At 42.9% G+C, this 27,060-nt stretch overlaps 1 protein-coding gene across 6 annotated transcripts; it reads left to right on the top strand.

The window, feature by feature from the left end:
- The first annotated feature begins 97 nt into the window (after nucleotides 1-97).
- On the top strand, nucleotides 98-27,060 carry LOC146490692 (fatty-acid amide hydrolase 1-like). Of its 6 annotated transcripts, XM_085150186.1 has the most exons (18): nucleotides 198-233; nucleotides 308-388; nucleotides 9,540-9,583; nucleotides 12,603-12,840; nucleotides 13,187-13,300; nucleotides 13,571-13,711; nucleotides 14,074-14,207; nucleotides 14,345-14,551; nucleotides 14,634-14,674; nucleotides 14,800-14,924; nucleotides 18,724-18,849; nucleotides 18,940-19,037; nucleotides 19,272-19,371; nucleotides 19,457-19,500; nucleotides 19,606-19,645; nucleotides 19,721-19,829; nucleotides 20,016-20,161; nucleotides 26,692-27,060. In XM_085150186.1, exons 4-18 carry the CDS (start codon nucleotides 12,661-12,663, stop codon nucleotides 26,812-26,814), a joined length of 1,728 nt encoding a protein of 575 aa, XP_085006312.1. In that variant the 5' UTR covers nucleotides 198-233; nucleotides 308-388; nucleotides 9,540-9,583; nucleotides 12,603-12,660; the 3' UTR covers nucleotides 26,815-27,060. The 6 variants fall into 6 exon arrangements, with proteins under 6 accessions (XP_085006315.1, XP_085006311.1, XP_085006314.1 ...); XM_085150188.1 differs by lacking the exon at nucleotides 9,540-9,583 and having other exon boundaries at nucleotides 185-233; XM_085150191.1 differs by lacking the exon at nucleotides 12,603-12,840.

Genomic DNA, 27,060 nt, shown 5'->3' with positions numbered 1-27,060 from the left:
CCTGCATATTGATTCCAAGGTGGCACCAGTCCATATAAAGTTAAGCCGGTGTTCTCCTGGTTTATTCCTCCCATCCGTTTGGCAAAAAGCAGCAGTCAATGCTGGCACACCACAACGGATTGATCAGCAAGCGAGTAGATCATATGAAAGCTACAGCGCGGCAGTTTATGTTTTATTCCGGCGTTGCGGAGAGAGGTGCTCGAGTTATCTCCACCAGCGCCTCCGGTCCTGGGGTAAGCCGTTAAAACTATTTTTATTAGCATTCACAATTAGCGGAGGCTAAAGTTATATTTATCTGTTGTTTTAGGGTTTGATTGCTGCCAGGGGCGATTCTAGGATCAGAGATTTGGGGGTGCTGAGCACCCAGAGAGCTGCCCATCCAGGCAAGGTAAACTTTACTCATCACAATGAGACTTCTTCCCCGTCTCTGTCAGTCCCTGCATCCCTAAATGTCTCCAGTTGTCCCGAGTTCTCTCTGACTGTCTCCTTGGTGCATTTAAACCCCTGTTCCTCCCTGTCCTCATCTTCTGTTGTCTTCATCTCCATTATCAGTCATCATAATTTTACCCTCTCTGTGCAAGTCTGCAAATTTCTTTATTAAATCATAAGTTTCTTAAATTCATCAAGTCTCTCTGTGCCTATGTAGCAGATTTCAAATGGTCGACTGCGTTGTGACGACAGACACAGACTGGCTGGAAACTGGATTTATTTCTAAAAGACAAAGTGCAGCAGCAAAATCAGTGTCACACAGCAATAGCAGGCCTCTCCTCATTCCAGTGTGGAATCCATGCCGCTCTGCTTACAATATATAAAAGAAAATACAATCTATCAAAACAACAGCCACTTTAAAATCAAATATTATAATGGGGTAAAACAGAGACAAATATGAAGCCACTAATAATAACTTCTAATATTTAAATCCCCACTAAGATGGATTAATTACACAATACATATTCAAACAACTTCAGTGTGCAGCCTCAGGTCATGAACTCATTATACACATAAAACAAAACCTATACATTTACACATACCTAAAAGACAAAGTGCAGCAGCAAAATCAGTGTCACACAGCAATAGCAGGCCTCTCCTCATTCCTGTGTAGCACAAGTAAGCAACACATAAACGGAAGGTGTAACAGATAAAACGCAGTTCCAATTACTATTTTCCTCGTTCAAAGCAATCAAAAACACTTTGGGAGCTTTTAGCCATAAGAACTAATACTTAGCAAAGACAACTACACCAAATTTAAACTATAATTTAGTACAGGGAGAGGAGCTGCAGAAAGTGTGCCTCACCAGTGTGGAATCCATGCCGCTCTGGCTAGGAAACCCCACACATGCAACACGTTTACAAGTGGCGTCACACTGATTAATGCCCCACTTCAACAGTGACACGTGGAACCTTAGTTTTACAAAAATTAAATTTACGCAATAAAAAAAAATAAACTATATACAATACAGTTTTGAGAATGTTCACACTCAGTATATTATATCTCAGCTACATACTCCCGCCTGAACTTCTCAAAATTCGTTAGGTAAGGGTGAGCAACTGAGCATCGCAAATAACAATTCGTAACTGTCAGTGATCTGCAAATTTACTGGTGATAAATGCAACAAATATGTTTCCCAACTCATTGGGAGAGTAGACAAAAGAAAGCTGGCCAGACCCCCTAATGTTTACTCGCAAGAGAAAGTGCCTTATACACTATCCTGAACAAACAATACAACGACAGCTACTATGTAATGAATATTACCCTGAGCTTGAAACAATCTCAAAATAAATGATGACATCCAACATGAAGATCACCTAATATATGGAACAAGTAGTCCTCACAGAAACAGATTCTTGGCAAAGCTGCTGACCACATTGCCTGTTTGTAGATTCCTTTGTGTCATGTTTTGGATCAGCCTATTCACAGGCTTCACCATTCGGCCCACTCTTGTCCTGATCTGACCTACTGCATTACTTGGGGGCACACTGCCAGGTTTCTTGAGGCTCCCAACCTCACTGGCTGGCTGACTTTCAGGATAACTGGTACTTGGTGGTGCTCTTTCCTCAACTGGGGTAGCGCAAACCCTGCTGTCATTGTCATCATCTACTTCAGGGTAAGCAGCTACTTCATTGTCAACACTGTGACTGTACTGATGCTCCTCATCATCAAACTGCGCACAGATACTGTCCCCAACACTGTCACTCTCTTGGGGTCCTCTAAGAGCTGGGACACAATCATCTGCCATCTTAGCTACCCAGTGAGCTGTGCGTTCAGTACAGTCAACCTCAGAATCAGCAACAGGAGATTCTCCATCAGATTGACTCTGCTCCTGGCCGAGTTCTGATTCACTGGCAAAAGACATCTCTGGTTCACCCTCAGATTCAATGGGCAGGAAATTAGCTTGCAAAAGCAAGTTCCTATGGACAACTTTCTCCTGTCCACTCTTGGTATTCCTGATGCGATACGTATGGCATGTGGGGTTCTTGGAGACCACAGTATAGATGGTCGACTCCCATCTATCAGCTAACTTCCTACGGCCCCGCTCGCCCTTGTTTCCCAAAAGAACACGATCCCCTTCCTCAATGTCAGCACCTTTCTGCTTTTTGTTATACAGGTCTGTTTGACGCTGCTGACTGATTCCGGTGTTAGTTTGAGCCAGTGTGAGTGCTTCTCTGAGGTCATCTCTCATCCTTTTTACATAACTGTCATAATCTGCTACATCATTGTCCCTTGCAACATTGTGGAACATGACATCCACTGATAACCTGGGGACACGCCCGTACATTAGGAAGAACGGTGCATAGCCAGTGGACTCATGAGCAGTACAGTTGTAGATAAAAGTCAGTGTCTGCAGCATTTGAGGCCATTTGTGTTTCTCTCTTGGAGGTAAGGCTCTGATCATATTTCCCAAGGTTCTGTTAAACCTTTCAGTGTGACCATTACCCATAGAGTGATAAGGTGTTGTTCTTGACTTTTGCACTCCAGCTACCTGCAGCAACTCTTGAATCAACTCAATCTCAAAACTGGCACCCTGATCTGAATGGATCCTTTGAGGGAAGCCATAGACACAAAAATATCTGTCCCACAACTGACGCGCAACTTGTTTTGCCGTCTGATCTGAACACTGGAAAGCATGGGCCATCTTGGTGAAATGATCAGTCACTACTAAAACATCCACACTCTTGCCTTTGTGATCTTCCGCGGACCAGAAGACTATGCAGACAAGCTCAAGAGGACTGGTAGTTTTAATACTTTCAAGAGGGGCCCTTCCTTCAGGCTCAAGTGTCTTACTGATAACACAACGTTTACAGCACTTGACATGCTCACGGATGTCATGCTTCATGTTGATCCAGAAAAATCTCTGCCTAGCTAGATACAGAGTTCTGCTTTGACCCTGATGGCCAGCATCATCATGGACACCTGACAGGACTTGACTGATTAATGTGGATGGAGTCACATACTGATGGCGCTTTTTGCCAGTGAGCGGGTCTTTACTCACTCTGTACAGGATACCATCCAGCATTTTCAATTTCTCCCACTGTTTCATTGTCTTTTGCACTTTATGTGACAGGTGAGCTCTTTCTCTACGTGATGGGCGTCGACCACGTATGACAAACGGAATGACTTGGGACAGTGTCACATCTGCTCTCTGCTCCTCCTGTAGCTCCTGAAGTGAGAAGGCAGACAAGGTGTTCTGGCTTAGTGAGGGAAGCCGATCTAGCTCTTGAGACAACCAGGAGATTGCTCTCTGTTTTGGACCTTGGTCCCACTCAGTGTGACCTGTGAAAACTGCGGAAACTTCATCATTAGTCAGGGAACAACATCCTAGACTCTCTGCAGGGGCTAAACACTCAACACTTTGGTGGTTGGCACTGAGCCTGAATGCATCCTGAACTGAGATTTCTTTGACTTGTTGTGACTCCTCTAACAGAGTTGCATAGGGTTCACTCATGAGTCTCTGACTAACACGGTTATGAATGAACGGCTGCCTGCTCAGTGCATCTGCAACGACATTTTTACTGCCAGGAATATACTTGATGCTGAAATTGTAGGGGGACAACTTTGACACCCATCTTTGTTCACATGCATCAAGCTTAGGCTTTGTGAGAATATATGTTAGAGGGTTATTGTCTGTCCAGACTGTAAAGCTATGCCCCTTCAGCCAGTGGCTAAATTTGTCACAGACAGACCACTTTAGTGCCAGAAACTCAAGACGATGGGCAGGATAGTTTCTCTGTGCACGGGCAAGGGCATTGCTGGCAAATGCAATGGGACGTGCTTTACTCTCGCCCTCTTGGACCTGTGACAATACAGCACCCAAACCGTCCTGTGAAGCGTCTGTTGACAAGATAAATGGTTTGTTGAAATCAGGGTGAGCAAGCACAACAGAGCCAAGGAGTGCAGCCTTCAGGTGTTCAAACGAGTCAACATGTTCCTTTCTCCAGTCACTTGGGCTGAGCCTCCGGAAAGAAGCAGCACCTCGGGCGTTTACTTTTTTTCCTTTCGGAGCAGCAGTCAGGGTGAAAAGGGGCCTGGCAATCTTAGAACAGTCTTGTATGAAATGCTGGTAATACATTACCATGCCCAAAAATGACTTTATCTTCTTCTGAGATGGCGTAACCCCATCCTCCATCATGAGGTCAGCCTCTGAAATAGCAGTGATCGCCTTAACCTTGTCAGGATCAGTCGAAACCCCACCTTCAGTCACAACATGACCCAAAAATCTCACACTCCTCCTAAGCAGATGACATTTTTTAGGAGCTAGCTTCAGTCCGTGAGCACGTAGTCTGCTAAACACAATCTCTAACCTCCTGAGAGCCTCTGCTTCACTGGGTGCATAAACAAGCAAATCGTCCAAGTAGCACAGCAGGGTTAGGAAATTCTGGTCACCAAATATGCCCATCATGAGACGCATGAAGCTTGCCGGACTGTTGCACAGGCCTTGGGGGAGTCTGTTAAACTCGTAGAGCCCCATTGGTGTTGTAAATGCCGTTAGTTTTTTATTCTCCTCTGCCATCTCAATATTGTAGAAACCAGAGGTGAGATCCATGGCACTGAAAATTGCATTACCTCCCAGGGCTGCCAAGCAGTCTGACTGGTGGGGCAAAGGATGGGCATCCTTGATTGTGCGTGCATTCAACCAGCGGTAGTCAACGCATATTCTGAGATCTCCATTCTTTTTCCATACCAGTACCAGTGGAGACGCCCACTCACTGTTGGATTTGCGGATCAGTTCACGCTCCTCCATCTCTGTGAGCACCTGTCGCAACTTGTGATACTGCCCTGGGGGGACGCGTCGATAGGGAAGTCTGAATGGCCGGTCATCAGACAGGTGGATGCGATGGACAAAATCCTTTGCCAGCCCACAGTCTAGTTTACTCTTGGAAAAAACATCCTCATATCTGTGGATCAGCTGTAGTACCTGAGCCTTCCAGTGGTCTGAGACTTCACAAGAGTCGAGATCTAAATCTTCCAACCCCACCTTCTGCAGGCTGTCACGAAGGCTAGTGGAGGAGGGAGAGCTACTCTGTGTGTCGCTACACACTGTCTGGTTCTGGACTTTAAGTGTCTCACCTGGATTTTGATCAGAAGCCACTTCAAGATCTTCAACAGCTACACAAGTGGAGGCATCTGCCACCTTAGTGTTTCGTCTCAGTGTGATAGGTTTATCGCAGGTGTTCAGGATTCGAACAGGGACCCACCTATCGCCACTCATAGAAACCACAGTTCTGCAGACAATGACACCTTTTTTATGAGTCTGAGATTTTGGTGGTTCAATCAGAATGGCACTGCCCTCAGAGAGGGGTGATGATGCTGGCAGTCTGCCCCATACAAGGTGTTCTTGCTTGGGGAGTAGAGTCACTGCCTGAGCTAGTTTGACAGTGCCAATGACATCTGGCATTCTGTCACCCCTCCACCTATTAATGCCAGACAGCATATTCAGAAACTGTACTATCTCGGGCGCTTCTGCTGATTCGGGTTTACTCAGGACTTGCCAAAAATAGGGAGACAGCCTGAAGTGTCTGAGAAGGTGTTTGATGACATTTGTCCCCAAAATTAACTGGTCTTTCTGACCCGGGACCACTAGAGCGGGCACTCTGAACGTACAATCATACACCTCCATCTTCAGCTCACATATACATTTGGGTTTAACCTGAACTCCACCACAGCCCACTAGCATAATGTCAGTGCGAATGTCGCTTAATTCCAGTGCAACCCCAGCGCTCTTTAACTCTTGCTCCGCCTCTTCGCTCAAAGTACACGCCATGGAACCTGTATCAAGAAGAGCCTGCAAAGAGACTTTATCATTCACCAATGCATTCGTGTAAAATAGGCTGTCTGCTTCATCAAGTCTTACTATGTTCTGGGAAAGTACAACAGTACCAGGTGGGGCACACTTCAAGCTTTCTTTGTATACAGTCTGTATGTCATCACTGGGATTGAGGGTCTCACACTCCTCGCTCACACTGTCCCCTCTCAAGTGCAAGCATCCTAGTTTCCCTGGGGACTGCTTTGTTGGGTAATGGGCTCAGTTGCTCTGGGGCAGTCTTTTCTCTGATGCCCAACCTCCAGACAACCTAGACATCTCCTTTCTCTCATGCAGTGAGTGCGTGTAGAATGTGAGCTATTACCACAAACCTGGCATGAAGGGAACCTGGCTGAGACTGGAGGCTGTGGTTTGATTACGGGATGGGCAGGCTGGTTAGTGCGTTAGGTTAGTCCTCTCTAGCATACTGAGCACGCGGTCTAGAGCACCTGAATCTGAAGCGACAACTCCAGTGGTCTTAACCGGGTTATCCAGGGAACACTTTACTGTACCTACTTGGGCATGGTTCAGTTCAAGTTCAGGTGATTCACTTGTGGTTGTTGCAGTGGCCACGAGGAGGGGATGTGGTCTGGCAGAGCTCGGACTCTTCTTCTTTACATGGCACTCTCTTTGATGTTCATCAATGGCTTCCTGAACTTCCATTACTGTCCATTTACTGATGGGCTTACATTTGAAAACACAGGCGAGGCTGGGATCAGGACAGTTTCTGATAAACATCATGGCTATTTCCGCCTCCATGTTCTCCATTTTGCCTCCCTGGCGCTGTAAGTGCCTGTCAGCTGTCTCAGCAGCGATATTAAGTCTCACCCAATAGTCTACTGGTGTTTCTTTTGCAACTGCTTGGGTGGCATAGAAGTCAGCCAGTGGTTGACAAGAACCAGGGCTATCACTAAAATAACACCTGAGTATGGCATAGATGGTCTCAGGGTTGATCACTGCACCAGAAGATGAGTTACTTTTCAAACCCACCCTAACAATGTTTTTAGCTCTGCCGAGGAGGTGGTTCAAGATTTCATCCACTTGCATGGCTCCAGACAACCCTGTCTTCTCCAAATACACTTCCATCATATCTATCCACTCATGAACAGAGTACTTATCTGCATCATCACCTCGGTACATAGGTGGGTTTTTGATATCTTGTCTGACCACTAGGTTCATTTTGGAGAGGTCGAGAGTGGTATCAGGGCCCTTAACTTTGGAGGACTCAGTTGGAGCTGTCTGGTTTGGACCAAGCGGGACTTGACTGGATAATAACCGACTAGCGATTGATTCACCTATCTGAGTCCCCAGCTCACCAATAAGCTCTCGTAGCTCCTTGTGTGTGCTGTCATCACTCAAAGCAGGGGTTGAAAACTGGCGCCCATGAGCATTATTTTGGATAATGTCATCTGATTCTGATGGCTCATCATGAGACATTATGGATCTGTCCCTAACTTCATCTGCCCCAGACAGTCTCCAACCTCTCCCAGCAACTGGCGTGAAAAGGTTAAAGGAGCCTTGGCCCCTACCAGTCATGTTACTTACAGGAAATTAACAATAACTACAAAAAGAATTGGAAACAAGAAAAATACGAAAGTGCTTATCACCCAGAAAAATACAACACATGTAAATGTAGCCCAGTTAAACTCTAACACGTGTATCTTGGAGAAATGCCTACTAACAAAACACTGAGGTTTTTTTTTTCAAAAGGATCCACAAGATAATTTGGCTGATATCGCAGGTGTCAGAAGTGTCCAGCTCAACCTCGGCGATCGGCAGCGGCTGATCAGATGAATCCGGGTCACGGCACCACTTTTATGTAGCAGATTTCAAATGGTTGACTGCGTTGTGACGACAGACACAGACTGGCTGGAAACTGGATTTATTTCTAAAAGACAAAGTGCAGCAGCAAAATCAGTGTCACACAGCAATAGCAGGCCTCTCCTCATTCCAGTGTGGAATCCATGCCGCTCTGCTTACAATATATAAAAGAAAATACAATCTATCAAAACAACAGCCACTTTAAAATCAAATATTATAATGGGGTAAAACAGAGACAAATATGAAGCCACTAATAATAACTTCTAATATTTAAATCCCCACTAAGATGGATTAATTACACAATACATATTCAAACAACTTCAGTGTGCAGCCTCAGGTCATGAACTCATTATACACATAAAACAAAACCTATACATTTACACATACCTAAAAGACAAAGTGCAGCAGCAAAATCAGTGTCACACAGCAATAGCAGGCCTCTCCTCATTCCTGTGTAGCACAAGTAAGCAACACATAAACGGAAGGTGTAACAGATAAAACGCAGTTCCAATTACTATTTTCCTCGTTCAAAGCAATCAAAAACACTTTGGGAGCTTTTAGCCATAAGAACTAATACTTAGCAAAGACAACTACACCAAATTTAAACTATAATTTAGTACAGGGAGAGGAGCTGCAGAAAGTGTGCCTCACCAGTGTGGAATCCATGCCGCTCTGGCTAGGAAACCCCACACATGCAACACGTTTACAAGTGGCGTCACACTGATTAATGCCCCACTTCAACAGTGACACGTGGAACCTTAGTTTTACAAAAATTAAATTTACGCAATAAAAAAAAAAAAAACTATATACAATACAGTTTTGAGAATGTTCACACTCAGTATATTATATCTCAGCTACACCTGGGTCCTCGTCACAAAACATGACATCACTGTTTTGTACGTTTTAACACAATTTAATCCCCACATTTTTGAAAGAATAGCAAAACACTTTTTTGAAAAGTCTGTAACAAAACCATCAAATCTGATCAAGGTTATTTAAATGCTGCCAAAGAAGAATGGATTGGAATTAAAAAAAAAAAAAAAAAATATCCTAACCTTAATTACTGGGGGAAGATGATGAATGATGCTCATAGTGAGTAAAAAGTAAACTGTGTACATTTTTCGGACAGAGATTCACTTCTAAAGTGTATGTATAATACAATACAGATACATAAAAAATACGCTCCAAAAGTAGAAGAGTCCTTGAAATATACAAAATATTATTAGAAAATGGAGACACTTGGCCTTTGGTACAATGTATACAATGTATGAAAAGATCTTTACTGCAGATACTACTATGGCTCTGCAGATTTTTTCTTTTCTTTTAACCTATGTCGCCTCACCTTGAGGTTGGTAAATCTGTCTGTCACATTTTGGTGGTCAAGTCTCTCACGCATCTCTTTCTCAACTGACATCACAGCCAGGTGCTGGAGTCTGCTTTGACCCATGGTCCTTCTCAGCCAGGTATGGAGCTGACTCAAGACACTAAAAGACCTTTCACAGCTACAGCTGCTAACTGGGTTTGTTAGGGCAACCTGAATAACAGTTTTCAGTTTGGGGAAGATCTGATTATCCAGAAGATTGTACAATGTTAACATATCTGGAATGGCACCAGCTTCACTCTTGAGCTTCAAAAAGTCTTTGGCAACCGTGACTTCCTCTGACTGAAGCTCAATATGGTAATGCAGTGCCAGGGATGACAACCCAGTTTGTTTTGCAGATTCTGTATAGCAGCTTTAATATAGGGAGAACACAACGTCCAGATTATATGAGTAAATTTGGTTGTTTGTCTTTCTTTTTCTTTGCCAGTTTAACAGTTCCTGTTTTGCCTGTTAGTACTCCCTGTCTGTTTACTTACCTGGTACTTCCTGATCTTGTACTTTGTCCTCATGTTCCCCTCTTTCCTCTCTCCCTCTTTGGAGTGACAATCTGTACACACACACACACACACAACAGGAGTTATAAGGTTAATGGGCATCGGGTCAGTTAGCTAGTTAGTACCTTGGGTTCAAGATCGGCACATATGACAAAATAACCAGTTTCTCTCATTACATTTCAAACAGGAAAGTGGTAACAACAGCAGGCTATGGACAATGTTAAGTTTTAGATTTTAAATAGGCTGTATACATTTCAATGAGATCAACAGGGCAGTCAAATATCGCTAATTTTACTACAGAGCAAACATCATCGGAAAACACGTTTTCAACACAGCAGGTTACCTGGTGTAATGTCTTTCAGTTAAAAGAAACATGGTCTGACTCCTACCCAACTACATAAAGAGTAACTGAAAGTTAAATGCAGCTAATATGTCCTGTTTTAAGCCAGGCACTTCCACCTCCGCTCTGCTCCGTCTCAGCCACCATCGCTCTGGCAGCAAAGGCGCTAGAGTGAGTATGGGAGAGCCGAGTTGGAACAAACCATTTTGGGAGGGGGGGAGGGGGGGATCTATACTTTTGTTGTTAAAATGTTCCATCTCAATTAAGTACTGTAGCTTTTTATACTTTTAGTAGTGTGTCCCACAAACAGCAAATATTTTCAAAAAAAGTAAGACATCCTTGGGGGTGCTTTGATTCATTTTGGGGGTGCTGAAGCACCTCCAAAACTGGGCTAAAATCGCCCCTTCTGCCTTCACATCTCCGTGGCAAACTGCCCGACCTTAATCGGAAGAGTGAAACGCCTTCCCAGCTGCTGTTGTGAGGGCTCCACCTCGGTGGAGCCTGCTGTCTTGTCTTGTCTTTTCTCATCGTGAAACTGTAGGCTTAACTTTTTCTGGTTCGCCTGGTTTTATTTTATTCTGGATTGTTGCTTGTACCCACGCCTCTGTCGTGCTGGGAACCGTAAACTGCCTCAGTTGCCGATCTCAGCCTGTGGGGAACCAGACCGGCTTGTGATCGAGGCCTGGACAATTACTACCAGCACGAGTTTTAGTTGACTCGTGGGGCGTAAGCCTTCCAGTATGGTGTGTGTGTGATTTCTTTTATTAAGGTTATTAAAGTTGGTTTTAGTTTTTTATGATCTGTAGCGAGCCGGACGCTCAGTGTCCTTTTATTCTTTTAACGTATTTCTGTGTTATATTTCTGTCAGGGTCCTGGGTCCCCTGACCCAGCATGTTTAGTTCTTTGTGCTTTTTGTATTATTGTACTTGTGCGAGTTATTCTATGGTTTCTAGTTTCGATCCCCTGCCCTTCATGTTTCTCTGTGTACCCTCTGTTCTGTGGAAGTCTGTGTCTGCATGTTTGAGTTTACCTCTGTGTCTTTCGGTTCTTAGAGTCCTCTACCTTATGGTTTGTCTCTGTGTTTCTTAGTTGCTATCTCCACCGTGTCAAGTTCGCGTCTCTATGTCGTACTTCCTGTTTTACTTTGAAGGTCCGTGTCTTATGTGAATGCGTCCTGCTTTCCTTGTCTCGTCAGTCCTGATTTCTCCCAGCTGTGCCCTCCTTCTGTGTCTAATTCCCCTCGTTACTTCCCAGTGTATTTAAACCCTCTGTTTCTCTGAGTCAGTGTTGCGTCGTCCCTCTTGCTGTGTGGATCTCCCTGTGTGTTTAGTTTGTTGTTTCTTAGTTTAGTTTGTATGGTTTTTCCTGCCAGCCAATAAAGCTGTGACTTTGAGTTAACACCTTGAGTTTGAGCGCCTGTATTTTGGGTCCTACTCCTGCCTGCCACACTGCACTCCTTGACAATTTCGGTGAACGGAGGACGTGCCAGTGGCCTGGGACCTCAGGTGGTGGGTCATTTTCACACTTTTTGTACAGCACCGGGTGGGCTGTAGTGATTTTCTTCTTGTGTTGCGTCGTTGTTGACAGTGTCCTAAAGTTTTAGGACACTGTCAACAACGTCGCTACATTTGGTTTTCTAATATTTTATTTATTTTTACTATAAATAAAACAGTTTTAATATTGGAGCCAATCTGCCTCGGTGTGCATCCTTGAATCTGTGCGGCCTCTCTTTATTCCTTTTATCCATTTTTCTTAAATATATATTTCCTGGGGGTGAAATTCCCCAAGGTAGCGTTGTCATTTTATTATTCTTTTATAACTCCGCCGACCACTTGGTCACATAAGCAAAATGTTAAAATGTAAGTTACCACAAACAATTTTTTAATTTAGCTAAACAATAAATGTTTATGTCAGTGGTTACCATTTAGTATTTTTCACTCAGAAAAATCAAGCTATTCTTACTGCTGTGTATTCACAATGAATAAGTTGCTCTAACTCAGCAATCTTAAGTAAGCTGTACTTTTCTTTAAGGCAACGATTTTGCATAATTTCTTTACCTTCTGAGAACTAATTAGATTTTACATTTTAGAATGTGGGTTATTATTGAAATGAATGGCCATGTTGCTGTGCATGTAGATTAGGAAAGCTATGGCACATGCACAAGAGGCCACACCTAAAACAAGACAAGCCTGTCATCGTGTTTAAACATCTGACTGATTTATCCACTGATTTATCCATTTGTCCACTTGGATTTTTGCATTTTGCAGCCACAGGGCAAAGACGAAAGCCACGCAGAACACTTAACTGTTTATTAAGAGAGTGAAGATGGACAACTGGACAGCGGCTCTGTGCACTGGTGTTGCCTGCATTGTGGGATACCTGGTTGTGCGGGTGAAAAAGATCAACAGCCTCCGACAGGCAGAGGAAAAGATCAAGAGAGCCAGAAACAGGAGAGACGAGAGCTTGCAGCGGGCAGAGCAGGCGGTGCTCCGGTACAAACAATCGGTGAGAGTTCAGAGCTTTGGGGGTTTTTCTACTTTCTCTTTATTGAGAAATCTCAGCTAATGATCTGCTTTTAGTTTAACCTGGCAGAGGTGTAGTCATTAAATACCAAAATACTGGCACTTTGTAATGTCTCCATGCTTGAGCATGAAAATGAAAGTTAGGACTGTGCAGACCATTTAAGTGCAGTGAACTCATTGCTGTGTTTGAGAAAGTTTGTAAAAAAAAAAAAAAAAAAGTGGAAGGAAGAATCCTGAATCTGTACATGGATGTGGTTGCGTCTCTTTGTTGCAGCCTTTAAAAGAAATAATAATAACATAATGATTCTGTGTGGGTCTGTGTCTCCTAGCATCCGACAACTGACTCTGCTTTGATCCTGACGCTCTCCCTGTCTGAGCTGACACAGCAGCTGAACGAAGGTTTCCTGCGCCCCGAGGATGTGTTTTACTCTTACATGGAAAAGGTTCAATATCCAGCATGACACAAACCTTTCATAATAGATAAAATACAGCAAAGCTAATTTTAACACTAAGTAATCATTTACATTAGTCAGGCTTATCCAAATGTTATTTATTTTTGAAATTAGTCCTACTTATAACTCACTGCTTTTTAGTTCTTTTTACACAGAATTGTCTTATTACAGTTTAAGTTTAGACACACTGGATAATAATATTCATATAAGCAGCAACATTTTACAAAGGTGATGGAGATGATGATGTTTCCTTTCCAACAGACTCTGGCTGTAAACAAAAAGCTGAACTGCTGCACTGAAATTTTGCTGGAGAGTTTGGAACATCTGACAACTGTTGGCTCCAACAAGGATGGTCTCTTGTACGGAGTTCCAGTTAGCATCAAAGAAAATCTTGCATTTAAGGTATTACAAAGGTTATGCAATGCAAATTTCAGTTACAGTTAATAATAATAATAATAATAATAATGGATTGGATTTATATAGCGCTTTTCAAGGCACCCAAAGCGCTTTACAATGCCACTATTCATTCACTCTCACATTCACACACTGGTGGAGGCAAGCTACAGTTGTAGCCAAAGCTGCCCTGGGGGATCGAACCGGCGACCTTCCGGTTACAGAAGCGCTTCCCAACCCCCCGTGGCTCAGGGAATTGGGAGTATTGAAGTATTTCCCATCAGTATTTATAAGTATGGTACAGTATTCTCGAGCATCATAGCTCAGGTATTTGATGTACAATTATTGTCTTTGTTTTATTCCAACACAAGGATCATGACTGTTCTTGTGGTGTGGTCATTAACCTGGACCAGCCCGCTGAAAAGGACAGTGTGCTTGTTCAAGTCCTGAAGAAACAAGGAGCTATTCCCTTTGTGAGAACCAACTTGCCTCAAGCTCTTTTGAGGTAAATCTTTTATTAGAGATTGACATAAATCTGGAGTACATTTAAATACTATGACCACTTATTTAGTTGTCTTTGCCCATTACAAGTGTGCATAATATGCAAGGACTCATTACCCATATGTCTTTGGCCACATTCAGCTATGACTGCAGTAATCCTATCTACGGGCAGACTGTGAACCCTCATAACCCCCAGAAGACCTCTGGAGGTTCATCTGGTGGGGAGGGGGCTCTCATCGGGGGAGGGGGCTCCCTGCTTGGTATAGGCACTGATATAGCTGGCAGTATCCGTATTCCTGCATCCTTCTGTGGAATCTGTGGTTTCAAACCAACTGCAGGTCGGCTCAGGTGGGTCTCATTCAGTCAGGTTTTATAAATTTGTTATACATTGCTGAGTTAAGCTTTATTAACACTTTTGGGTAATGATTAGTGTACAGGGAGTTCGTCCAATTTATCAAGGGCAAAAGTCAGGTAAGAAACATATCTACTTTACATGTAAAGTAAATGTAGTTACATAACCACTGTATAGCAATATTTCACAGACACAAACTGTCTCAAATATTTGAGTCACTGCTTTATATTTTGTATGAAACTAGTGCCGTCATCTCCTGGACCCATGGCAAGAGATGTGGACAGCCTGGCTCTGTGCATGCAGGCACTTCTTTGTGACCACAAGTTTTCTTTGGACCCCACTGTTCCACCATTACCTTTTAACATGGAGGTGTGTCCTGTACTGTGAGGTTCATATAATCTGTTAATGATTATTCTTTTGTTTAAAAGCTACAAATTAAGGCAATACACAGTTGTCCTAATGCTTCACTTTATATTACTCTTACTAGGGGTGCAACGATACACAAAATTCACGGTTCGGTTCAGTTCAATACTTTGGTGTCACAGTTCGATATTTTTTCGATACAAAAAAAAATGTTCATGCCTTTTTAATTTGTCATTTATTAAAATTATAAATATATATTTTAACGCAAAAGTACAGTTTTTAAATTTAATGTTGCTGAAACAAAAAAGTAATAAAAATAAATAAATATATCTCAGGGCTCGCAAAATTTCAAAGTCCCTGGTAGCCCTTCGGGCAGGGACTCTTCAGTTTTTGGTAGCCCAAAATAAATTTAAGTAGCCCGAATAAAAAAGAGAGCAATTTTTTGATTGATGTTTTGTTTCCTGTTTTGTTTCCTTTACAATATTATACATTAAAATATATTATTGTAAAGGAAACAAAACATTAATCAAAAAATTGTTGAAAAACAAATTACAACGTTGTATAAAAATTACAATCATCAACTCAAATACTTGGTTCTAATTGAACAGAAATTTCTATGAACTTGTAAGAACTGTGTAGAACATGAATCAGTCTGTGTCAGATCCTGAATTTGAAATTTCCACTAAAGTCACGGTGTTAATTTGGGTTGAACCCAGGACTGTATAGGCGTTGGCTGATTAGCAGTGGTGTTCACCTTGGGGTGTCGGTCAGAAAACACAGGACGCACAGATAAAGGTTATACCGTCTTTACTGTGATTCCTCTGCTTAACAGCACAGTACAGCAACACAGTAATGCAACCGCGGGCTTACAGAGTGGTGAGGGGTGTGGGTGTGTGGTCTGTGAACAGAACATATACAGAATACTGAATGTAATAAACATCTAAGTCATGAATTATGATTCATTAGCGTTCTTCGAATCTAACCAGAACTACAAATGGGAATTCCTATATGAACATCTACATGTTTCATACACTACTCCCAAACCCTTACAGTACATGACATTGATTGCCAATACACCCAACAACAATATATCACAAACATCAAATCGTTTAGCTTACAGCTAGCAGGTATGTAGCATAACAGGTAGCATTAGTAGCATGAACTAGCCACATAGCGAACAGGTCGATACACATTGCACTTCTACATCCACTAAATGTCTAATTGGCATAAAAGGCTAAAACTGTCCTTTCCAGGCAGGGCTCCACGTCTACTCACAGTTCTTTAGCGACGCACACAACTCACACAGTGTGTAGACATCCCCTGCTGAGTCAGTCTGCTGGGTGGCTGTTGCTATGTGTTAGCTCCAACTCTGATCACTGGAACATGTGCTCAATAGTGCAACTGTGCTCTCTCGCCACAAGGGGGCTCCCCCACACAGCTGACAGCCTTTCCAACACACGGGTAAGAGGCAAGTGGAACCAAGATCGAGGCCATTTGCTTTTTGAAGTTTGCAAAGACTGCTAAATTGTGCCAGTGGTAGCTCACTCTTTGCAACATAGTATGCTGTTTTAAACTGATTTTCAGGTTTATTTTTAGTATGTTATTTGCAATTGGTGTTTGTTCTGGGAAAGATATTGCAGACTGAGCAATTATGCATTTCTTGCATTTCTCATGGGTTCTAAAATTACTGGTCCCAGTAACAAAGGCGCTTGTCGACTCAGAAATCGAGGGAAAACCAACAACACACCCGACAGAAAATTATGTTATTTACACGGTTGCACATAAGATGTCCGCATGTGCACATTCGCTGTCAAAATAAAAGACGCGCACCAGATAAGAAGTTGCAACGGGAGTTTGCGTCCATATAAAAGGCAGTGTTTTTGTCCGCTAGAGTGGGATTTTCACGACACATTCTGCACCACATGTCTGTGCATTCATCATTTGTTTGAAGCCAGCTCACCTCCTGCAACCACTTTTCCGAGAATACGTGCTTCTTTTGTGGTTCGGACTCCTTCTGACATTTCTTTGGAGGTGGAGGAACACCAAAGTAATTGCTTGAAGGATTTTGCTTCTTCGACATCTTTAAGAGTTCTAAACACATGTCTGTCCTCCTCCAGAAAATCTTATGTATGCAAACACGCGCTGCAACTTCTTATCTTGTGCGCGTTTTTTATTTTGACAGCGAATGCGCACCTGCGGACCACTTATGTGCAGCCCTGGTTGTTTAGCTCGTCATATTGCAGCCACAGAAATTCTTTTGTCCATGAAACCTATAAAGCTGCACTTTCTTTTTGCCTTATAGTCTGATTTGTCATAACTTTTCCGTTTTGTGGTAAGCTTTTCTTTGGCTGTCACTTCTTCACCCTGACCTGTCTTATTTGGCTCAGCAGAACTAAAATATATATCCTGCTGCTTTTACACACGCACTCACATGACACTCAGCGATTCTCTGCGCGATCAACCTCTCACATGTTTAAGCTTGCTGCGGGAGATTTCACTTGTCATGTTTGCATGGTAAGCTAACGATTGATAAGACGATGTCAGAGGAATTGGTGCGCAAATTATGATCACTCAGCAATCAGTGCTGCCGCTCTCTATACACAGTTTGCGCGATTGCAAAGTGAAAGCAAAAAACAAGCGCAAATTCAAACACGATTTCAATATGTCACATATTGACAGTGGCTCACCGATGCCAATGACATAATTACCCAGCTACATTTCTGAAAGAATGCAAAAGCATTGACATATATTTTTCCTTCTTACAATAGTCCGACGGGCAGGGCAGAGATAGATTTTGGTAGCCCGACTGGAAAAAATCGCTAGCCCCGGGACGTCGGGCTAGCGATTTTGCGAGCCCTGTATCTGATTGAGGAATCACTCATCTTTGGAAAAGAGAGTTTATTACAGAGAAATGGCTCTTTCCAAAATAAAAGCTATACTATACGCTTCTTCTGGGCTATAGTCTCAGCAGCATATTAAACATATCAGGTCCCCATAAGAAGAATCATGTGCTAACGGCTGTCTAAATGACTCGGGTAAAGTTTGTAGCATGCGTGCTTGTTGTTTTTGTTTGCTTCCACTTGTCTTTGCACTAGGATGATGTCGGAGTAAATGTGCAGTCATATTCGTTGTGTTCCCACTAGTGCTGTCAGCGTTAATCTCGTTGAGATGACATTAACGCCACAACACGGCAAATCTCCGTTAACGAGCTACCGCAGATCGCCCCGTGCGTGGGGCTGGACGGCCAACACGTTAACAAGCTAACTGCGCTAACACACTAGTTCCCACCCATGTAATCGAGCATTGCGTGGCACATCCAACATACTGTTTTACTTTAGTCCATGACGCGCTTACCTTCAGGGTCATACGTCACATGAAAACCAAAATAGTTCCAAACGCCAGATCTGAATGAGGGTGGGGGAGGTTCAATTTGCCATGTTGCAAGGAGAGCTTAACTTCTGTCTCGCTAGTTTTCCCTGCACTCAGTGAATCTGCGTTTGACTACTCCGCCTAGGCTGCACTGTCAAGCGCAGATCCACTGAGCGTTCAACACAGACAGTATCGTCAGAAGGAAAGTTGATAAAATAAATTAAAAATTTTGTATTGTTCGATACATATGCATACCGAACCGAAAGCACTGTATCGAACGGTTCAATATTGATACGAGTATCGTTGCACCCCTAACTCTTACCTCACCTGTTATTAATCTCCTGAGATACAGAACTAACTTTACAGGCTGTAATCTTAACCTTTGCAAACTGATTATGTTTAATTGACTGAGGAAGTAAAAATGATTGACCCTTAGATATACAGAAGCTCCAGACCTCTAAGGATTGGTTATTTGGAAAGCGATGGCTACACGCATCCATCTCCAAGCATGGCCCGAAGCGTCAGAGAGGTCAAAGCTCTGCTAGAGCAAGCAGGGCACACAGTAAGACGTCACCACACACACTATGATCACTGTCAAGCCACGTATGTGATATGAGTCATAGGTCATTAATCCTGTCATTTGTGTCTTTAGCTCGTCCCTTACTGTCCACTGAAGATGGATCAAATTTTCCCTGAACTATTGATAAAGGGTATTTTAGCAGATGGAGCTACCAACCTGCTACAAAAACTGTGAGTTGTTCCATTTAATAAGTCAGTTATTACCATTTGTTTTCTAAACTTAAATCATCTAACATTTAGAGATTTTGTTTCTTTTTAGTTCTAACCACTAAACATCACCATGCTGCCATTGTCTTTATGAACAACATGGGGTTGTGGTTCTTTTTGAAACCATTACAGTAATTCTCATTTCAGTGTCTCTGAACAGACTGTTTTCTCCTGTGCCAATGATCTCTTTCATTTTAGGGAAGGGGGACCTGTGGACCCTTCTCTGGAGCCTCAGGTTTTTCCTTACGGCTTTCCCAAGTGGTTGAAGAAAACCATTTCATTCTTGCTCAAACCCGTGGTGAGTCCTCTAATTCTGTGACCGAAACATATTAATTTAGAGATTGGTTTGATTAATTTTCAAACCAATCTTCTTCTTTTGGCAGTTTCCTCGTGTTTCTGCCAACTTTGGTGCTCTTTGTGGAGTTGGGTGAGAAAGTATCCTTGAAATTATTCATTTGTGCTTGAATCTCAGTTTCTTTGTTACATTTCCATGTGCTAGGAATTATATCCAAACGTTCTGCTTCATTTTTAGATCTGTTCCAGAGCTGTGGAAGCAACATGCTGCTGTTGAGGTACTGTCAGCTGATGATGCATGGTCACATATGAAAGTACGAAGATGAAATTGAGATCTCCTGTGTTTTCTTTAGGATTACATTCATGAGACAATAGCACATTGGAGGAGCTGCAACATTGATGTGCTGCTGTGTCCTGTGACTGGACCAGCCTACAACTTCTTATACTGTGGCAAAATTTCAAGTATGATTCACTCAGTATGACAGACAACTTAGTTTTTGTATCTATCACTTTGTTTTTAAAACACTGTAATCTAAGGACTTTAAAGATGTTTAAAATGTGAACACTTTAAACATCAACATTCAACAACATTTTTAAAGGCTAAGAATGGTGTTTATGTTTCTTTATTTTTGTTTTCTACACTTTCAGCTGCTGCCAGCTACACGATGCTCTACAATCTCCTAAACTTTCCTGCGGGTGTAGTCACTGTTTCCACAGTGACCGCAAAGGATGAGGAGGAACTCAAGCACTATAAGGGCTGTTATCAGGACATGTGGGACAAACTCTTCAAAGAGGTAGGCAACATGTACCAGTGAGATAAGACTGAGTGAAAACATAGAGCCAGATTTACTAACACGTTGTGTCAGGCCAGGCCATCCAGTACATTACTTAATTATTCCCAGGTGAAGCCAATTTGTTACACAACTCATTACATTACATTCGTATTTCTCCATAAAATTAGTGCTGCGTATCGATTTTGACTCCAGTACTCCAGAAATGTTATAATTCTGATCACTTATCAGTACATATCCCTATTTTTATAATTGTATAAAAAAAGCTGACACATGTGAGACTTTATTGGAGGTGTAACCATCACAGCAGATGCCTTTGTGTCAAAGTAACTGAGGATAAAATACAGAAAAATGTGAATGAGATTTTCCTGGCCTGTCTTTTTATAGCAGATCAATGTTTAAAATATTGTGCAGTAGATTAAAAACTGTTGCAGTTGTTTCTGTTCTGGACGTTTTCACTGTACCTTAACGCTTGTTTTTTTCTGCAATTTAAAATAAAAGTAATGTTTATATCCACGTTGTATACTGTGTCACTATTTTCGCCCTGCGGCATATGAATTGAAATCAGCTGATTGTATCTCATCTGCAAGTGCAGCCGATAAGCAAGATCGATAGCTAATCAGACTAACCATTCCAAGGAACTGACTACCAAACCACTCAATTAATGTTCCCTCTAAGCTGCGCGCGTGCGCAATTGCACACTGCTGGCACGGTCTCTGCGCACAGAAAATCTGCGTTGCGCACAAAAAAATCTAACCTGAATTGAAATTAAAATAAATACTTCATCAGTAAGTGACTGGTTGCTCCCGTATGGGATTAGAACGATGCCACCTTATCCCATAGTCCAGCCAATGATGCGATTCACATTCGTATATACGCAGCTAATCAACGTGGTTGACAGGCTATGACAGCGTCCTTATGTGCCGACACCGGTGTTTTAGCTAGCAAAGCGGCGTGGCTGATGTGGAGTGAAGCCACGTTAATGACAATGTGTACAACCATTGGAGATGTGAGCAGGACAGACGGAGCAATTGACGGAAAAAGTGACGACTTTATACCAGTTTTTACATTGTGTTGATCGGCCACGTAAAACCAGAGTTATAATAAAAATATCTGCAATGTTTGGTTTTCTTCCTGAATACTGTCGTTGTTTATATTTACTGTGGGAATAAATGGTAAAAACGGCTTTCGAGCCTTTTTTATAAGAAAAAAGGCTCGAAAGGAGTGGTTCTCCTGAACCTGAACTGGAAGATGTGAACAAACATTGGGCATACGTGGAACTGCTCTGGGGTTGGAAGTCTGTGATTGGACCTTGGAGTGTCCATCCTAAGCGGGTTTTGACTGCTGCAGGAGATCCAAATGGTCCATGTCTAACTGGTGCAATAGGCGTAATAAGGTGGGTATGATCAGAGCCTTTGAGCAGTAGTGGAGCTGCTTTGTTAATAAAGGTTAATGGGATACCTTGAAGATGCTTGTATCTCCGTTGAAGAGAGGAGACGGGGTAGGTGTGTTCTGAAAGTGCTAAGTGACTTGTAGCGAAGGCATTATTAATTGTGTAAGTTTTCTCTGGATGTGCGATAGGAGAAATCTGGAAACTTACAGAAGAACCTTGAATAGTTTCAACTTCTTGATGGACAGTTTTGAGTGATAATTTTTCAGCTTTCCCAGTTAGGTGGAGATGCTGAGCTGCTGATGTCAGAAGCATGTACGTTGGGAGCCATCGTCAAGTACTGCATATGTTTCCAGGGTTCTTTTGCCATTACGCAGGAGCACTTTCACAACTTTTAATAGTACACTAGGACAGTCACTAGGTTTATCAAAGTACAGTATCCTCACTACAGGATTAACTTCAGTTCTAGGTCTCTGATTCACCTCACATAGGATCTGTAGATGTCTTCCCATGCAGGTGGCACATAATTTCCTCAGATCACACTTCGCAGCCTGATGAGTTCTAGCACAACGCCAGCACCGTTTGTTTCTCTTTATCCAGTGTATTTTCTCATCCTTTGTCTTGTTAATGAACTCAGGGCACTTGCTAATGTGGTGTTCAGGTGAGCAGCAATATGCACATCTTGCCTTAGTCATTATGATGGGTTGTGCTGCCTGTACAGGATCGGATGCATTGTCCCATGTAATATTGTTGTGAGTGGAGAGGTGTACTTATGGGCAGGTCGTGGCTGGTTAAAGGATGAAATGGCACTGTCCTTTCTTGGTTGACACTTGCATTCCATTTGCAACCAGGATGAGAACAAAGATAAGTCATACATCATTGGGAAGCATATCTGTAACCGGAAGGTCGCCGGTTCGATCCCTGGTTGTGGGATCGTTGTGTCCTTGGGAGCAAAGTTATCCAGAGTCCGACCATCACCTGCTCTGATAGGAGGAAGCTCCAGTATATTACGTAGCTCTTTCAATGTTAGCTGTCTTGGTTGCCCATAACGCTCATCAAGAGGTTTGATGGCTTGAGTGTATGGGTCAGGAGCATAGGAAAAGGAAATAGGTAACCGTTTAGCTTGGTCTACTTTCAGATGATCGAGAAGGACATGATATTTAAAGTGCTCTGTCTCATGAGGGTCAAGCAGGTTAGTAAGGGCCATTCGTAACAGCCTATACTGGATTTCATCTTCTCTGGTAAGGTCTGGGAAAGAAGGACCCTCAAGCTTATACACATGTGTTCTATTCAATTCAATTCAATTCAATTTTATTTATATAGCGCCAAATCACAACAAATGTCGCCTCAAGGTGCTTCATAGATACAGAGAAAAGCCCAACAATCATATGACCCCCTATGAGCAAGCACTTTGGCAACAGTGGGAAGGAAAAACTCCCTTTTAACAGGAAGAAACCTCCGGCAGAACCAGGCTCAGGGAGGGGCGGCCATCTGCTGCGACCGGTTGGGGTGAGAGAAGGAAGACAGGATAAAAGACATGCTGTGGAAGAGAGACAGAGATTAATAACAGATACGATTCAATACAGAGAGGTCTGTTAACACATAATGAGTGAGAAAGGTGACTGGAAAGGAAAAACTCAATGCATCATGGGAATCCCCCGGCAGCCTACATCTATTGCAGCATAACTAAGGGAGGATTCAGGGTCACCTGGTCCAGCCCTAACTATATGCTTTAGCTAGTGCTAACAGGGTGACTAGAACTAGCAGTAATGGGTACCGAAGGTTTTTGTGCATGCAAACCATCAGATGTAGCTGGTTGCTGCTTTACAGGAGGGTGCTGCCTTGGTTCTTGAATGCAAACAAGAGGTTGAGCGGATCTTCATCTAGATGAACAGCAGGTTGAACACAGGAAATCTGGTGCGGACCTTGCAGTGGCGTGACCAGGAAATTAAAAGCAGTCTCATCTGGTGTAGGAAAAACTGGTCTAGGCAAACCACTTGAAGGAACTGCAGCATCTAATATTGTTGAATTAGGGACAGGAGGGCTAGCAGCCGGAACTGCACCAGAGTGACGGCTAACCTGTGGGGGCTGAGTGGGTGATTGACATGTTGCTGGATCAATCACTGGGAACTGCTCGTGTTGCTGATGCGTTTGGGGAATGGCTCGTAAACCGCATACAGAGGATTTGCTTTCATCAAATGAGACAGTGTGAATTGAAGATCTGGAGGAACTGTGAGAATGGGGAGGAGATAATTGAACCATAAGTTGCCTAATCGCCCTCATCGTCATCAGGAGTTCCCTCATCACCTCATTTTGATTTGTGGGTAAAGGAGCAGGGGATGTCTCTGGTTGACTTTCTGACTCCCCGTCAGGATCCTGCAGCCCATGTGTGTCTGGTTCACTATGCTGGCATTCTGTTTGACTCTCTGCATCACATCTAGTACTTCTACTTCCAGGATACTGAACGTCATACTGCTGCAGGTGGGCAGGAGGTCTCCTTTCACGACCGGAACGTCTCAAATCTTCAGTCAATGGCTACTGTGAATCCATGACGCTAACACTAATCCGGCTCGAAGGACCATGTTTTGGAGGAAGGTTCAGGGTTTAAGTAGTCATCATCATGGGCTCATCCGATTAGAATGACAATAAGCAGTCAATCATTTACAGGTTTATTTGTTTTATTGAATAATGGGTAAAGGAAGGAAAGACACACATGGACTGCTATCTCTAAAAAAGGACAAAGTATGATTTAAGTAAGTCGAAACGATACATGAACTCAGGAGACTCAAAGAGATACTCACCTCAGCTGCCACCCCATGTGGGAGTGAAGAAAGAGTGAGGGGTAGGTGAGTGCAGTCCTTATATAACGAGTGACAGGTGAGTGCAATTAAGGCCAAGCACCACAACCAATCAAAGGTGAGGAAAAGAAACAAGGTGCATTTGGTGAAGTGAATGTGCTGAAAGGTGAGCCTTTACAACACTGTGGGAAGGAAAAAGTGAGGCAGAAAACGCTGCACAACGAGAAGAAGTGACCGGACCCTGAGGAAGATTGTGGAGAAGGACCGATTCCAGACCTTGGGGGACCTACGGAAGCAGTGGACTGAGTCTGGAGTAGAAACATCCAGAGCCACCGTGTACAGGCATGTGCAGGAAATGGGCTACAGGTGCCGCATTCCCCTCAAGCCACTTTTGAACCAGAAACAGCGGCAGAAGCGCCTGACCTGGGCTACAGAGAAGCAGCACTGGACTGTTGCTCAGTGGTCCAAAGTACTTTTTTTTGGATGAAAGCAACTTTTGCATGTCATTCGGAAATCAAGGTGCCAGAGTCTGGAGGAAGACTGGGGCGAGGGAAATGCCTGAAGTCCAGTGTCAAGTACCCACAGTCAGTGATGGTCTGGGGTGCCATGTCAGCTGCTGGTGTTGGTCCACTGTGTTTTATCAAGGGCAGGGTCAATGCAGCTAGCTATCAGGAGATTTTGGAGCACTTTATGCTTCCATCTGCTGAAAAGCTTTATGGAGATGAAGATTTCATTTTTCAGCACGACCTGGCACCTGCTCACAGTGCCAAAACCACTGGTAAATGGTTTACTGACCATGGTACTACTGTGCTCAATTGGCCTGCCAACTCTCCTGACCTGAACCCCATAGAGAATCTGTGGGATATTGTGAAGAGAAAGTTGAGAGACGCAAGACCCAAAACTCTGGATGAGCTTAAGGCCGCTATCGAAGCATCCTGGGCCTCCATAACACCTTAGCAGTGCCACAGGCTGATTGCCTCCATGCCACGCCGCATTGAAGCAGTCATTTCTGCAAAAGGATTCCCGACCAAGTATTGAGTGCATAACTGAACATAATTATTTGAAGGTTGACTTTTTTTGTATTAAAAACACTTTTCTTTTATTGGTCGGATGAAATATGCTAATTTTTTGAGATAGGAATTTTGGGTTTTCATGAGCTGTATGCCAAAATTATCAATATTAAAACAATAAAAGGCTTGAACTACTTCAGTTGTGTGTAATGAATCTAAAATATATGAAAGTCTACTGTTTATCAGTACATTACAGAAAATAATGAACTTTATCACAATATGCTAATTTTTTGAGAAGGACCTGTACATAACTTTCATGTGAACTCTGCAAAACCTTTTTTTTTCTAGGTAAACACCTATCCACACTATTTGGGGATTGTGCTCTTTTGCCCTGTTTAGTAAATCTGTTGTCTTAGACTCAGTGTCAGGCTAGCTTTTCATGCAGCAACAACAAGTCAGGAGACCCTGATGTAAAGTCTAAAATATAGATTTTTTGATTACTTGTGAATGTGCGTCAGTGTACTTTAATGTGGTTTCAATCAGCTGCTGTAGCACATCTGTCTCGGGCTATAGAGCTCATCGTTTGATGTTCCCTATTACTCATCTGTGCATGTTGAAGTATTAATAAACATTACTTGCTTGAATCTAATTTCCCCTTAGTATCAGTTTTATCTTCATCCATCCATTCGCTTCCGCTTCTCCTTTTCAGGGTCGCGGGGGGCGCTGGAGCCTATCCCAGCTGTCACAGGGCGAGAGGCGGGGTACACCCTGGACAGGTCGCCAGTCTGTTGCAGGGCCAACACACAGAGACAGACAACCATTCGCGCTCACATTCACTCGCACATTCACACCTAGTGGCAATTTGGATTTTCCAATTAACCTATCCCCACAAGCTGCATGTCTTCCGACGGTGGGAGGAAGCCGGAGTACCCGGAGGGAACCCACACAAACACGGGGAGAACATGCAAACTCCACACAGAAAGACCCCGGCCTGATGTTGGAATTGAACTCAGGACCTTCTTGCTGTGCGGCAACAGTGCTAACCACCGTGCCACCGTGCCACAAGTTTTATCTTGTAATAGCTAAATTAAGAAATGCAATTTAATGCATTTTTTTTCTGTGGAATGTTATTTAAAAATGTGATGTATTACTCTGAACATTCACTTAAATTTTATGTACTTAACATGACTTTACACAGAACCAAGAACTGAACCACATCAGTCTATTGCGGCTCCAATATTTATAGAGGTTTTTTTATTACAGTAGGTGGATGAAGGAGACTGTGGTGCGTTCAGCTGCTGAGCATTAAGTGACAGGAGTGTGTTTTGTGTTCAGGCAGTGACTGGTGGTGAGGGTCTACCTGTGGCGGTTCAGTGTGTTGCTCTGCCGTGGCAGGATGAGCTCTGCCTGCGCTTCATGAAGGAAGTGGAACAACTGGTCAAAGAAAGCAAGAAGTAAAGCTGCTTTCTTTCTCAGTCTCACAGGAGAGGCTGCAGACTTCAGAGGCAACAAGTTAATTTGACTACATTCTGTAATAATAAGCTAATCATGTCATAAATGGTGGAGAATTCTTAATCTAGATGCTTTTTTTGGCTGTTTGCTAAAGGTTAAATAAAAGTTAACTGGCAAAATTATGCATTTATGTTTTTTTGTTCTTATATTTTAAAGGCGGGTCTTTTATATTGTCTTGTTATCTTACAGTGA

This window comes from Neolamprologus multifasciatus, chromosome 23 (assembly GCF_963576455.1).
Source record: "Neolamprologus multifasciatus chromosome 23, fNeoMul1.2, whole genome shotgun sequence".
NCBI classification, from domain to species: Eukaryota; Metazoa; Chordata; class Actinopteri; order Cichliformes; family Cichlidae; genus Neolamprologus; species Neolamprologus multifasciatus.
The sequence above is the reverse complement of the archived record's forward strand: the minus strand, read 5'-3'. Positions and strand labels throughout refer to the sequence as shown.